General features: G+C 43.6%; 1 protein-coding gene across 4 annotated transcripts in view; it reads right to left on the bottom strand.

Moving 5' to 3' along the window:
• The window catches only part of CASTOR2 (cytosolic arginine sensor for mTORC1 subunit 2), a 124,691-nt gene that overhangs the window by 63,311 nt on the left and 45,622 nt on the right, over positions 1-15,758 (bottom strand). For all 4 annotated transcript variants that reach the window (XM_041425030.1, XM_041425031.1, XM_041425032.1 and 1 more), the window contains exon 2: positions 292-362. In XM_041425030.1, coding sequence (XP_041280964.1) covers positions 292-362 — 71 coding nt within the window. The remainder of the gene's footprint in view (positions 1-291; positions 363-15,758) is intronic.

Below are 15,758 nucleotides of genomic sequence, written 5' to 3'. Positions count from 1 at the left end.
TCATACGCAGAGGGTTTTGCTTTTTCAAACCTGCTTAAACTACTCTTTAAGACTTGTGTGTGATCCTCTCCCAGCATTCAAATATATTCATATTCCATGTCTGAATTGCCTTGTACAGCATGGCAGCAGAGACAGCGTGCTCAAGTGATCAAAGCACCTTTCAGAGCTGTACTACCAGCATTTACAAACAGACTTGTTTTACAAACATTTTGGTTTACAGTCTCAGTGAGATGACATGTTTTCCTGATCCACCCCATGCTGGATACCGAAGTGGCACGTGCTGACACTTACCTAGGAAGCCCTCTTCATCCACTATGATGGTGTAGTCCTCAGGGGTTTCTGTGAGGCTGAAGAACTTGCACCTGGCAAAGGCAAACAGCAGGAAAACATGATTAGCACCTGGACTGAGCAGAGCCTCATCTTCCACCTAAAATGGAAATTCTTTCCCATCCAAGCTGTGCTGAAGGAAAGAGTCACAGTCTGATGTTTATGGAGAGGCCTGAGGCATTAACAGACCTGGATTTTATTTCTGGGTAGCTCACACTGTGTGACCCATATTCCCTGCTGCCTGCCTATGCACAATGAAGCTGGTAACACTCTTATTATTTTTATTACTTAGTTCTTAGTTACTTAATTACCATATCCCTTAAGGCTTCCCATTGCATCCAGGACCTGCTGTGTTGCACTGACACAAAGCAAAAAACTTTGCTCACTGACTGCTCACTCAAGCACGCTCCAAAAGCATTTCCATGGTTCACACATACACCTTCTGCCCACTGAAGTTTCTTGCCTTATCAAGGTTGGACATCTAACCTCCCAACCAAGCCCCAGTATCTCTTCTTCCTCCTTCAGAGGCCTTTGCCACCAGCAGACAGCATCCCAATTTCCTGTGCTGGTCCCCTCCCCTTCCTGGGTGCTCCTGGTGAAGAAGAGTGGTAGCAGCCATCAAGGCAATGGACACAAGGCTGAGCTGTCCCCCCACCCCATCCCCTGTGGCCTCTGTTCTGCTCCATCTTCTGACATCACAGGCCACGTGCAGTGCAGCACCCCCAGCTCGTTCACCATTTAACACAATGTCACCTCTAACAGCAGATACAAATCAAATGTGACATGGGATTCTTCCACTGCAGACACACAAACAAAAAAAGCTTCAGCCTTAAGGCTTAACACTACATATAGTTGAAAAGATTTTTTTTTCCCCTGACACACCAACATATGTACATCAACATCTACTGAAAAAACCCCAGCTTCTATCTAGCTGGTCCCCAGCAATGGCAGGAAGGTTAGCATGACATTTTGCAAGCTCATGTTCACCTTCAGCAGAGCATCAGGACAGTGCTGGCCAGCATCCTCGACACCCACAGGGCTCCCTGCCCCTCCAGGAGAATGCCAGAGCATGTGGACTGACTGTGTTTGTTGCCTAAGACCAGGAGAAATTTTTCCCTCTAAACTGGGTGCAGCAGGGAGAGCATGCGTCTCTAAGAGCAAAAGAGCAGGATTTCACCATTACACTACAATACTCTCAAATTTATCTGAGACAACTTACAGAAAATATTTTAAATACTAGAAAAATAGAGACTGTTCTCAAGGCCCCCAGATTGCACAGCATCTTCACAGTGTAATTTCTGCATGAAGCACAATTCAGCAGGATTCAAGAACCAGGGACTACCAGGGTTTCTCAGCACTGCTGAGCATCTGTGTCCAAAAAGTCTTCAAGACTTTCAAAAGTCTGGAACCCCATATTGGTGTCTCAAGACATCAAAAAATGAAAGCATTGCTTCATAAAGAATCAGATGAAAACCTGGCTTCAGCATTCTTCTGACTGGCTGAAAAGAACAAACAGCAGCTATCCCCTCCAAAAGCAACAGGGAGAAAAATGAGATGGATGCTGCCCTCCTCATCACCTCATCAGAAAACTGAGAGGAAACAACACACAGTTCAATTAGTGGTCTGCCATGTAACCAACAGGATTTCATGTACATGGAAAGTATTAGACAACCTGCCTTTAGAGACCTGTCCTGTTTTCCTGGAAGCATTCATCACAACAATCAAGCATAACACTCCCTCTTAGCACAGACATATCATTATAAAATACAGCCATAATCCCACCACAAAAGAAACCACAACTTAATTATTTTGTGTCATTGGTAATAGCTGCTGTGACAGCCACATTTACCGACTCAACTCTCTCCAGGAATAGTGCCAAAAGAAGCAGAAAACAGCAGCAGCTCCATTTTTTTACCATCACTTCTAAACTGCACCAGGCTGCTCCTAGTGCAAGGGGTAATACAAGCTGGGCAAAAAGGACTTCTGGGATGCTGCTTCAGGTGGGTTCCAGGAGGCAGAAGTATTTGTTACAGTGGGTGAATTCTCCAGAGAAGTCACTGAAATAAAACTCTTTGCTACTACTGCCTGAGTCACATGCTGAGTAGGAAGAAACTAGAGGTCCTAAAGGAGAAAACATTAATATTAAAAACCTAACCTTTCCTGATCTGAGATGGCATTTATAGAATAATTTTTTACTAGAACAGTAATATGTGTCTGTGTGCACACACTGACTTCAGCAGAAGAATGATTGTTCAGACAGATGCCAGTTTCTGGCCACACATCTAAATATGCTGATATTTCAGGGATATGTACACATAAAATCCCATAATTGCTGCCTCAGAACTCATGTCAAAACCTTGTATCTTCATATACCACCTCAAAGCCCAATCCCCAACTCAGTGCAGTTCTGTAAAAGGTCAGGACCACAGAGTCATCTGAATTTAAAAGTGAAGTCTTTCACCAGCACAGAGACCAGTGGTTCTTGTGGTATACATTCACTTAGTTCAAGCCAATGATGCATTCTTTTCCCAGAGGAAATCTAAAATTGAAAAATTGGAATTGCAAACCTTGTGTGATAGAAAAAAGGAACTCAGTGTCATCTCTCCCTACCACATTACACTACACATGCCTCTTCCATTTGAGTTATTTCAATAATTTCTACTTCCTCTTAAATAGAAGAGGAAATAGAAATTACTCAGTCTTCAATAAGCGGAATGCAAACAGCATCTTCTATTATCACACCAAAGCCAAAAAAGAAAAAGAATTACCCTTTAATAATTTTGAGACATCAGACAAACAGTATTTCTCTAAGTACATGTGGAAACCCTATATGTAGGAAGACAGTATTTTTAGTTTCCTAATAGCCAAACCTTGGATGGATTATTTTGGATTTCTGCCTTCTCAGTGTTTAAGCACATTTCCACTTAAGCACTGTTGCTGACTTCGACTGCCTGACAACATATGCCTTTTTCTGGCAATGCCAGAAATGTAGACCAATCTATTATTAGATTAGATCTTTGAAACGGCAAAGCTTACACTGTGTATGGAAGAAACACTCAAGCTTGCACAGAGCAGGAAAGTGCCTACGGGATGCAGCAACAGCATCATTTCAGTTTGCAAACAGTACTCCAGCCTCCATGGGAGAAGGGAGCAGGAAAAGTGGAGTGCTTGGCTGTGCTTGCAGGTCCACACCAGAAGTGTCTCCTCCAGACATTTGGTCTTCTAGGTCTGCTGAGATCACAAGAGTGGTAACACTGGGATGAATGTGACTTCTATTTGTTCTGGGTCACACACAGAGCACAAGTTTCGGGGAATACTTCTTTGGGTCATCTGGAAGTTCAGTACAGGCAATGGTCTTAAAGGAAGACCACAACTCCTACCTCCTAATTTATGAAGAAACTGCTTAATTAATTGTTATCTCAGCAGGGTAATGTTGCAAAACTGTTTGCCCTACGGAAAAGATTCATTCCAGAAGCACATGGGCAGCTGGTCTCCCCACATGTAGGAAACCATGGCTAAATGCCATTCAAGGAGGTCAAATGCAAAGTCTGGAAGTAACACAGAAGCTTGCAAAGAAGCAGTTGAACTGAATAGAAATTTAGAAGCAGCAGCAGCAAGTTCATCTGTGTGAATATGAAAGACATAATTTGTTGGGATTTGTTCCAGGCTGTCTTCCCATTTGAGATGAGGAGGGATTTGTACGTTTCACTCTGTATGTTATCATGACAATATATATTCTTATCACAGAATAAGACATGCTAATCATCTAATTTTCATTGACCCTTTTTCCTGTTTATAAATAATGACAAGAGGAAGATTCAATGCAACATCTTGTGAGACATATTTGGAAAGCAGTAAATGACACCTGTGCTGTCAATGACATAGAGGCCATTGAGGACTACTAAAGGATGGGTAAGTCCTGCTGAGCACTCCCTGGCTCTCCAGTTCTCAACTCATTCCATGAATGGGGTTCCACAGTCCCAGCTGGTGCAGTGTTGCTGTCAGGGCACTGGTATGGCAGTGATCACTACCTGTTGCTCTTCCACCCTCAGCAGTCCTACTGCAGAAGGGCTCTGAGAGACCAGGCAGGGTACTCAGCTGCCCAATTTCCTCTGTCTCCACAGCAGCTCTCCCAAAAGCCCAACAACGCCCTTTTGGGTCCCTGAAATACCCTCTCCTGAGGCCATCTGTGCCAAGGATATACGGGCTTTCTGGGCCAGGCACAATGGGCTGGTTTTGCCATTCATTTCCAGTCAGGCTCACTTCAGCTTCCAGTACAGTCAGCTGTTGGGATCCTCCTGTCACTGCAGAAATGGAGCTGGATTCTGCCCCTACATATCTGGATGGAATTGGGGTACACAGTGCAGTAATGCCAACTAAAGCCTTATGTGCTTGTGGCTCTGATGTGCCACGGATCCACACAGTCCAGTAGATCCAATGGTCCCTTTTCTCTACCTGGCTGGAGGCAGGACTCCTCTAGTTCTGGCCGCTGTACGCCATGCTCACTTCTTGTAAATGTGAACTGGAGGTCCCTTCAAGAGGATCAAAACCAACATCATCCCTCCTATTTCCTCTGAGGACTTCCCTGCCGGAGACATTTCTGCAGCTCCTGTCAGGGCTGAGCAGAGCTGCAGAACACTATCAGGGTGCTGTGCAGCTCCACAAGGCCAGGGACTGATAAGAAAATAATCTGCTGCTCTTCATGTCAAAATGAAATACCTGGAACCTCAATATTGGGATAAAGTGAATTTAAGGCAAGCTTAGGCAGAAGGTGAACCATAGCACGTATCACCTGCAGCAGGCCATGAGTCTCTTCAGGAACCAAAGCAGCACAGCACTGCGAGCATCAAGGAATAGCAAGAGCCTTCAACATGGACCAACCATGGCCATCCTAAGCACTGCTGAGGTGCTGCCTGTGCTATGCTGACCAACTATAAAACCATTAGCGGGAACCATAATAACTATTAACATGCAGGAAGGACAAAGACACATCCTCTCAGCCCAGAGCACTTGAGGGAGAACAGAAAACTGCTTGCAAGGCCTCTCAGCACATTCTTCTCTGAGAGCATAAACCCTGTATTTAAAAGCTTTTCCATCCTTCTCCAGAAAAAAATATTTAGGAATAAGTAACTGTGAGAGGGGATGAAGACACTTGAAGCGTGAACAGTGTCACAGCCCTCAGACCCAAGAAACAGGAGAGCTGCCTATAACAGAAATATCCAAAAGATAAAGTTACCTTAGATAACATGTTCCTCAGTCATTACAGCCAGCTATGTGAGGACAGCTGCAGGACAGGCTGTCATTGCTAAGCCAGATCCCTGCAACTGGTTCTGTTCCCAGCCTCTGTGCCTGCTGGGATGGGAGCACCTCTGACCCAGTGCTGAGGCAGGCAGCAACACACCCCTTGGCTTACAGGATCCAGTCCCCACGGCTGCAGGCACACTGCCCTGGGCAGGCAGGGGAGGTTATGGCCATTCCCACTGACCCAAGCCTACATGGCAGGCAGGAAAGCTCTCTTTCTTTTAGGTAAACTCATAAATTACAGCAGGAATTATTTCAGTCTGCTAATATAGATTGCAAGGTCTTTGGATTTACAAATTGGACAATGAGGTCTTCAAGACTCCTATCCACTAAAAAGCCCAACAGACTGCCAATAAAAAACACCTCCCTCCAAAATTGCCAGAGTTACATTGTTAGCTCCAGAAACTCAGATCAAATGCCTTGTTCCATTCTGGTTCTCCTAGCCAGCCAATGACTCAGCTTCCATTTCTGATACAGATCTAAACCATCCCTGTGGAGAAGCACGGGGATATAAAATCAAAACAAACCTCATCGTATTCACATTTATTGTGCTAATGGGAATTAAATGAGCATCTCAGGCACTTTGCTCATGTTTTATTGCTGTTGTTCCTCCAGCATTTTTTTAAGCAACACATCAGAAACAACAGTGCCTCAGTTGGTGCAATATCACCCCAGGACAAGCAGCAGAGCAATAGCAAAAACCTAAAAAAAAATCCCTAAATTTCATCAAGAATTATAAAAATAATTTTCATGAAACTACATCTGACGCATTGTACAGTGCTGCCTGTACCAATTTCCTTCTCAGAGCATAACTGTAAAAGTGTACATCACTTCTTAAAGCCCTTTAATCTGTTCACCTTGGTTTGATGCTGACCCCCCCCCACCCCCGGCATCTTTAACAATATTGTTTACAGATTTATCATTGTTAATGACAGAAAAGCAATTTTTCAAATCTCCTCAGAGGGTCAATGAGTGTTTACATCAAAATGGCAAGAGCTCCTTGCTTTGGCAGAGAATGCTGTAATAAATCTCTGAAGGAGAAGTTGGAGCAGTAAATGAAAAAGAGGTTTAGTTTGTGTGCAATGGCAAAGAGTATTCATTTATTATCTAACAATTAACTAATTGATCCAGACACCTTTTCCTCTTCTCTCTTTGCTATCCCTGTGAGCAGGCATTCTCAGAGGCCCCTCTATTGTGAGTCAACTTAGTCACAGATGAGATGCAAAACTAATTCTTTCCATTTGAACAAGCCCATCACTTATTTAAGCAGAAGGTAACTGTGCTTTAAAAACTTTGTCTGTACAGCAGTAACAATATCCCCTGATCACTGTCAGAGTTGAACTAATTTTCAGCACAAGAGAGAGGTGGAGTACAACACTGCATTTTCCTTAACCACAAAATTCTCTTCTGCAACCCAAAATCTGAACTGAGAAACACATTACAGATGTGGGTGTGGGTCCTAAGGTTTACAGATGAAAATAAAGTATGATTTAATGTACAACAAAGGCTCGTGAACACATGATACCACCTGGATCCTGAAGGATTACACTATCAGAACAATGCACACACTGAGAAAAAGACTAACTCCCATTTCCTTTTCCCTTCCAAATCAGGCATTATACTGTCACTCCTTTAATGCCCTCTGCTGCAGAATACTGACTCTTAAATCCTACCAACACTACAATGCAACTGAGTTTTCATCAAATGTAATGCTGCTGTACATCCAAACTCATTTATTTGGGGTTCATAGTAGCTATTATTGTGATCAGTGACAAACCAGTGATTATTTTGTGGACAGCAATGAAAAACAGACTGCAGAGCATACGCTTTTTATTTCAAAGATGGGAGCAACCCATGCTCAATGCACTGGGGGTAAGAGGTTCATACAATATTGATCCAAGATACATAAAGTAGGATGAAGAAACAGAAAATCTGTTGTGGACTTGTCTTCCTACAGGAACCATAGACACTATTTTCACGGCATGGGACATAATAGTTCTCCCACAAAGTGCTCAGTATTAATTCCAGTGCTCAGTACAGGAAGTAAGATGCACAAGAAATGTTTGCAGCTTCAATGCAGGTGGCAATTGAGAACACGTGTGCCAGGGGAATTAAAGAGGGAGGAGATTCAGCCAGCCATACTCCATGAGAGTGGAGAGGCAGGAGAAGCACATTTCAGGCCTTCAAAAAGAGCTTCTACTTGCAAGCAGGTCCAACACCCCACACCAATCTGAGAACAAATGCTCTGAGGCTGCACGTCAACCCCAAATTTAATGCACATTAGCAATTTAGGAGCCTGAATAAAAAATTAATAAACAGAATTTCACCAACTTTCCTTTAAGTTCATAGAGAAATTTCAGCTTTTTGTATGACTAAGGACACCTTTACAGCAAAAGCAACCTCTGACTGATCTCATTCTCCTAGGCTCCGCTTTTGGGTCCTGCTCAAGATGGATATTACCCAGGCCAGTAATGTTTAGTATTTCTGTATATTCTAGCTCATATTATGTACAAAATACTGTTGTAAATGTGCCTGTACCCAGCTTTCCATAAACCCATAGTTAATCAAATCTACAACTCCCAGAGGCACCAAAAGGAAGCTTCATTTGCTTCCTTTGTTAATGAAGTAAAAGGAAACTCCTCTTGTACCAATTATTTTTTTCTGAATAAAGATCCCTATATACATAAGCAAAGTGGAAAACGCATCTTAAGAATTTTAAGGTTTTTACAGTCAGTCAATACTGACCATCCACAAAGTTTCAGCCTTGAAAATGTCAGATGGTATTATTCTTAACAATGCTTTTCCAAAACACTCTTTCTAAATTGGTCTCTTCACACTGCAAAGGAAAAGCCCATAGAAAAGGCAGAAGCATAAAACTTCTTCCCAGGCCTACCAGCCCCAAGGAAAACATGAGAGATTATTCCGCAAGTCAGCATTACATGGCTCAGATGGAATTCTGCAGTTTTGGAATACTGTTCCTAAAATCCAGCTGCCAAATCAACACCCAAAACAAAAGCCAGAGCTCCTGCAGAAGTATATATGTCATAAATGATAATGCAGAGTAGGTCACTGCTTGGGTCAAAATCAGTGTCATGGCCAGCACCATCTCACAGATGTTCCTTGTTGCTCCCCTACTCTTGTTATAGATGGATAATGTGATGATCAGCTCTCACAATTAAAGGATAATTATGGTGTGACTATTAAGAAAAGCTTTAGTGATGTATAATTATGTTATTGTAGTTTAGACGTCCTCTGTTCGCCCCATAGTTCCCTTTTCCCCCCGTATTGTGACCATCAGACAGCCTGGGTTGTGTAGGACAGGTAAAAAGAAGACGTGCACATGTGGCCCTTACCTGGGGCAGTCAGGAATGGAAAAGCTTGTTGGTTAGGGCTGAGGCATGGCAACATCTGACCTCCAGTCAAGTTACAGGAAAGCAGATTCCAGAAATCAATATCAAAGAATAGCGGACTGACAGACTTTGGGAGGGGCCAGGGCTGGCTGACGCAACCCCCAGGGGTATAAAAGACTGAGCACCCATCTTGAAGATGAACCAGCCACGTGGTATGCACATGAGGAGTTCCCAGCGCTGTAACTTTTTCCTTATGTAGTCCTTTTTTGTCAAGATTTAATAAACCTTTTTAAATTTTCAAAGTGAGCAATTGTTTCTCACGCTCTGAAGAACACACCAGTCACTGCATAGGACTGAGCTTTGCTGGGTCTGGCCCAGCCCCCTGCAGAACCACCAGTGTGAGAGACGTCACACAAACTCAAAGGCAGCTCAATTCAGGGCCTCAAAGCAATGCTCCAGAAGTCTCCAGAAGTTAAGGGAGTTACCCATTCCCAGGCCACGTTCTGACATTTGGGATATGTTTGCTGGCTGATGTAAGTGGCTGCAGTGCCTTCCTATTTGGCTTTTGCTCCTTTCAGAGTTCCAGCACAAGAACCCTTGCGCTCTCTGTGCAGCACCCAGCACAAGGAAGTCTAGATGTTTCTAAAGAGCAAATCACACAGAGGTGTGCTTTAGGAACATTCTTTGTAAGGCTGTTCAATTTGCTTGGTGACTAGAAAACAGCCGTTTATTCAACCAAGATGTTGTGGTTTAGGAGTTCTCCTTTTGTTTTTTTTTCTCTTAGGGAATTTTCTCCCATTTTTGTTGCTACGAGACAATAACAACCTGTACTTCGGAGAGACAAAAGAAGTTGCCAAGCTCAGAGGAGAAGGGCACCTGGCTGCCCTCTTACCTGAGGGCTTCCCTCCTTCAGAGATACTGGGAGAACTGGGCTGGGAAAAAAGGGGCTGGGGCAGCTGCTGGCTCTTGTTCTCTCGGCATCCAAAGGGCAGACAGGCTGCGGTGGCTGTGGGGAGAGTTCCCCACCACTGTGAGGTTCTGTCTGCTGCCTTTCTTCTACCATCAGCGCAGCTCTTCTCGTAAGAGCGGCGGCATCCAGCCCGGCCGCCATTACCGTGTGGTGCCTGAGCCCGGCCACAGCGCCCCCTGCAGGCGCGGGGAATCACCGCCCCGCCTGCCCACCGGGAGCCAGCAGCGCCCCTGCTGGCCGTGCCCGGAACTGCAGCCAGGGGAAGTGCTTAAAGAGCAGGGAAAAGACTTTTTGGGGTTTCTGCTTTTTGGTTAGGTTTTTTTTTGTTTTATTTTCTTTTTTGTTGTTGGGTTTTTTTTGTTTGTTTGTTGTTGCTGTCATTGTTGTTGTTTGCTTTGTTATACACATACATACTAGTAAAGGACTGTTATTCTTTTTCCTGTATCTCTGCCTGAAAGCTCCTTAATTTCAAAGTTATAATACTTCAGAGGGGAGAGGGTCATATTCTCCATTCCAAGGGAAGTTCCTGCCTTCCTTAGCAGACACCTGTCTTTCAAACCAAGACGATGATGAATTGTGCTAGGGAAGGGGTCATGACAGAACTGTATCAGGAAAAAAGTCAGCATTTCAGTAACAGTTTATGGTTCCAACTACCAGAAATCAGTACTAGCTGTCATCTTAGTCAAACTAAAAAACACCTAAATGGCAGTGGTCATCTTATGTTGTAAAGAGAGGCATTTCAAGTCTGTGAGAACCAATCTAATGCATTTATAATGCTCAGACAAACTTTCCAGAAGCAGAGGTAGCATGACGCTAAGACATTTCGAAGTGAGACCCTGAGGGAACAGACAACATCTACTTCCACTCGTCTTCGACTGGATAGGTATTTTGGAAGTTAAAGGAAATGCCATGCCCCTGGCAGATTTTGATACTTTAACTACCAGATTTTCCCTTGCCTTATGCTCCTTCCTTTAAAGCATAAATGAATCAAGTGCAGCTCTATTTAAAATACCACTTCTCATGAAATTCTAATCCCCATTTAATTTTATGTCTTACTGCATTACCACGGAGAAGGGCAGAATGAGAAAAGGAAAGAGATGCTTTAGTAACCAACAGAGTCTCCAAACACATTCTCTGGGAACAACATAAGATCCTTATTGCAAAATGAACAGGCCTTATGAAGGTCCAGCACACTGTAATCATGTACTTATGTCCTGTCCTCACCACGTGCTGTTCAGTATAAGTATTAAAATAGATTGAGAAAATTAAAGCAACAAAATAACAAAATAAAGATTTATAGAAAATTATAATTGTGAGATCAATAGCAAAGATTAAAAAAACTATTAAAAACTACACGGTCTTCCTCTTGTAAAGGTTTGGGGAAGAACAAATACTCTCAGAACAATATAAGGTTGCATCATCAAAAGACACCTCCAAAGTAGGAGAACTTAATGAGTAATGGTCTTGGATCTTCCTCTGTGTGCAGCTATGTTGAGGCCCACCAAAACCAAATAAGGGTAATGCTGGGCAATGCCAACACCCATTTCCATGGCTGGAAATGCTCTGACTTCATTTTTCCTTCCAACCTGCAAGGGGGCTAGTGGACACAACAGAAAATATGCTGCCAGATGTTACTTTTAATTTTCATGAAGCTATCAGATGACTTAGAAAAGGGAAGATAAGATACTTCCAGACATGCCTAGCACTGTGACACCTGCATGTTCATGAAAATCTCTGAAGGGATGTTTCCCTGCTGTGGAAAAATGCAACCAGCTCAGGCATCTGAGAGCTCAAGCATTCAACATCAACAGTGTCCAGCTTGGAAAGAAAACAAGTCAAAACTTCAGGAAGCCGAGTCTATAATGTAAAAGGTTCTTCTGTCACTTCAGTTCTCAACTTTTTAACTGAATTACTTTAGCAATATAGGATTCCAGGGTAACTGTGTAAATTGTAAGAACCTATAGACCTAAGAAAAAACACTGACCAGTGCACTGAGGGATATGGTTGAAGTATGTCAACAATCTGTTTCCACTGAAGTCAGTATTTGACACATTCTTTACAGCTACAGACCAGGGCCTCATTCCTTGCCTGTAGGAGTCCTTTCTGTCATTGTTATTCCAAAACATATCAAAGGATCATAGGAAAAAAACCTAATTTATTGATTCATCTGGATGAGTATCCTAAATTTTGTTTAATGCTTCATAAAGATTGCAGTGAAAAGTTTTACTGACAAACCACAATCAGAATAAATGACAAAACTTCAGGTGAGATGTAGCCCTGGACTTCAGGTAGTGTAAGAGCACAATGCAAAGTGCAAACTCATAGCCTGATTCACCTAGTACAATTTTCCCATCTCTAGGGCCAGCAAATACCAGTGATTAGCAGCAGGGAATGAGAGAATGGTTTGGCTTGGAAGAGACCTTCAATCTCTCCTCTTTTAGTGTAAAACCAGTCCCTCCGGTCCTCGCCCTATCTGCACACGTAAAAAAATACCTCTTTTTTATAAGCCATTTTTGGCACTGGAAGGGGCTCTGAGGTGTCCCTGGAGCCTTCTCCTCTCCAGGTGAGCACCCCCAGCTCTCCCAGCCTGGCTCCAGAGCAGAGGGGCTCCAGCCCTCAGAGCATCTCTGTGGCCTCCTCTGCACCCTCTCCAACAACTCCACACCCCCAGACCTGGACACAGCACTCCAGGTACTCACATGAGAGGGGGAGAATCCTTGACCTGTTGTCCCCTTTCTTGATTCAGCTTAGGATATGGTTGGCTTTCTGGGCTGCATCTGCACGTTGTTGGCTCATGCTCAGCTTTTCATCCACCCCAAGTCTTTCTCCCCTCCTACTGAGAGGGCTTCTCTCAGGAAGTTCTCCCTGTCTCACTTTCAGAAAGTTCTGTCTTAGAAATATATTTAGGTCACAGAAAACACTTGAATACCCTAGAAAAACATACAAAACTAAGTAAAATATTGAATTAAGACAGTAACACATGGAATAAGAACTGGAGAACACACATTCTTTAGCTAGACTGTGAGCAGACCTGACAGGGAGGTGAAAAGACTCTTCGGCAAAATCCCACCTGGCTTCTCTTTGCTGCTTTTCACAAGACCTCAAAGCACTTTCTAAAAAAAAATCAGTATCAATATCAGGTTTTATTGCATCTCATCTTTACAGAACAGAGCAAAAAGTAGATATTCACTGTGGCCTCATACAGCCCAGACAGGTCTTAACATTTACTGCTCTTCCAATAAGTTCTCTGGTGGAATAAACAGTTTGTAACACTTAAAGAATATTTTTAAACTATGCTGAGGATAAAGGGAGCACAGCCTTCAGCAATGCATGGACTTTGCTTTCAAACAAAAATTTGGCTTTTTTTCACAGCACAAAACAACAGAAACAAACCCACCAGGTATTGCCTGCACACTCCTTGCAGGGAGAGAGCAGTGAGGAGAGAAAAGCACAGGCCCACAGGACAGCAGGATGACAGTACCCTGCCAGTTTCATCCACAGATCAATCCAAGCAACAGCAGAAAAGCTGGCAAAGGAAATAATGACCTGAATGATAAGATTCAGTCCTGTAGAGAGGATGAATATGAATAAGACTTTTGTAGCATAAATAGGGATGTACACCAAATTTGGTCTGACACAGTGCACAGGTCTCCAGCAGGATCTCACTTCCAGTCACCAGTCTCCAGCAGCAGTTCCAGGAGGTTTCTGCAAACTGCTGCCTAAGCTGTTTGCACTTGAGAGAGCAGTTCGAGAATTTGTACAAAAACTGTCTGAAACCAGGACTTGACTGTAAGGGGGAACACAGAGTACAGGACAGCCTGGGAAACATAGAATCTCTTCTTTCAATAGAGACAGCTTCTGTTTTGCTGAGCCCAAGGCTTTATTGTCAAGCTTATGCTTGGAGATACACTCTGCAGGCTTTGTTCTGGCAGCAATAATATGCGAAGTCATCATTTTTATTTCCTGCTGGCATATATCAGTAAATAAACAAGATGGGGGGTTTTGAACAAGGAGTGAGGGGGTGAACGCCACTCAAAAACCAGAAAACAATCATAAATCACTCTCTGATCTTCAAAGTTCTTAGATCAAGAGGGGGAGCAACAGACAAGGCACTAGGAAATCCAGTGGTTATTGCACTTGGTCTCCTTCACTCAGTGCCAAGGTTCAAATCTCTCTGGAAGGTTAGGAGGTAAAAAGCCTTCTCCAGTGGGCTATGACAGTGTGCCCAGCTGCCAAGCTGAGAGTTTCCTTTGTTATTCCAGTGCATTATAACAGACAAGACCTCAGACTCCAGTATTGTCCATCTTAGTCCAAACTGCAAGTGTTTGCTATTAATTCTTGATGCAGAATATCTCAATATACAATCCTAGGCTGTTTGGCCCCACTCTGATGCAGCTTTTCCCATGCCTCAAGCTCTGCTGAACAGCCCTTCCTTCCTCACCACATTCCCTGTGGGGATGGGAAGTTGCACAGATGATGGACGCTGCTAAGGAAGGTGAGCCAACACACAGCTCAGATACAATGTCCTTGGGGCACGCACTATCTGTAAACCTCAGCAGGATCCTGTTCCATAATTAAACACATCTGATCTTGTGACACTAAGAGAGATATCAAATTGGAACATAACAATGCAATGATTAAAATTCAGGTGTAGTACAAGTCACAGTAGTATGGCAGTGATGAATGTCACACCAGGGGTGTTGTGGAGGGATGAAGTAACTCATTTTCACATACAAAGTAACATATTTTCACATATTTACAATTAAAATTTTAAGTAGTAACACAAAAACATAATTAAGGGCTTCTGTGTTAAACCACATCCTATTTTCCCCTCTAAGTTGTTTCTAAAACCACTTACACAGAGCTTCATAAAGGCCTGCTAAAGACATCAACCAAGCTTCCTAATGCAGAATACCTGATTTCTCTGGCCATCAAGAATACATTTGTACCTCAAAGAACTGAATAAATTCAAGAGAGGGCAGCTACCATTCATTTGTTTGTCAATAAGTTCTTTGCCTTTTTGCTTCACTGCTAGAAGAAGCAGTTCCATGAATTGCAGAATGATCCTCTGATGTACAAAGCAGTCAAATCCTATCACATCTAATTGCCCAAAGAGCATTTTGCACCATAAGCTGCAATTTCACCCATGGATTTAGGTGCAGTTCCCTATGAGTGTGGGATCAAGAGTCTGGTGTGTGATGGAGCAGAGACAAGAGTGATAGGAATGTCTATGCATTGCTGTCTCCTGCTGATCTGGCACAATGATTGGAATGTTTTGGGAATGTGAATTTTTAATTTCTGTCTTCCCTCTAACTATATTGCCCTGGTTAACCTCAACAGAGGGTTTGGATGCCCAGGAGACATTTGGAGAAATTGTCAGTGTACTCTAGCAGCTGAAGCATGGTCCAGGGTCATACACCAAGGTGTTCCTTCCTTCCGACGCACTCAAGCATCTCAACGTCCTTCCCAAACTGAGGGGCCAGAGCTGGGCACAGCACTCCAGGTGTGCCCTCAGCAGTGCCAAGGGCAGGGGAAGAATGAGCTCCCTGCTCCTGCTGGCCACACCATTCCTGATCCAGGCCAGGAGCCATTGGCCTTCTTGGCCACCAGGGCACACTGCTGGCTCACGTTCAGTCACTGTTGAGCAGCACCCCCAGGTCCCTTTGTGCCTGGGCACTGTGCAGCCACACCGTCCCCAGCCCAGAGCACTGCAGGGGCTGTTGTGGCTGAAATGCAGGACTGGGCACTTGGACTTCCTAAACTTTGTGTTGTTGGACTCGGCCCATCTCTCCAGCCTGTTAAGAATCCAC

The sequence above is a fragment of the Onychostruthus taczanowskii genome, unplaced genomic scaffold (assembly GCF_017590055.1).
Source record: "Onychostruthus taczanowskii isolate IOZ18803 unplaced genomic scaffold, ASM1759005v1 scaffold86, whole genome shotgun sequence".
NCBI lineage: Eukaryota > Metazoa > Chordata > Aves > Passeriformes > Passeridae > Onychostruthus > Onychostruthus taczanowskii.
This window is presented reverse-complemented; position numbering and strand designations above follow the sequence as displayed.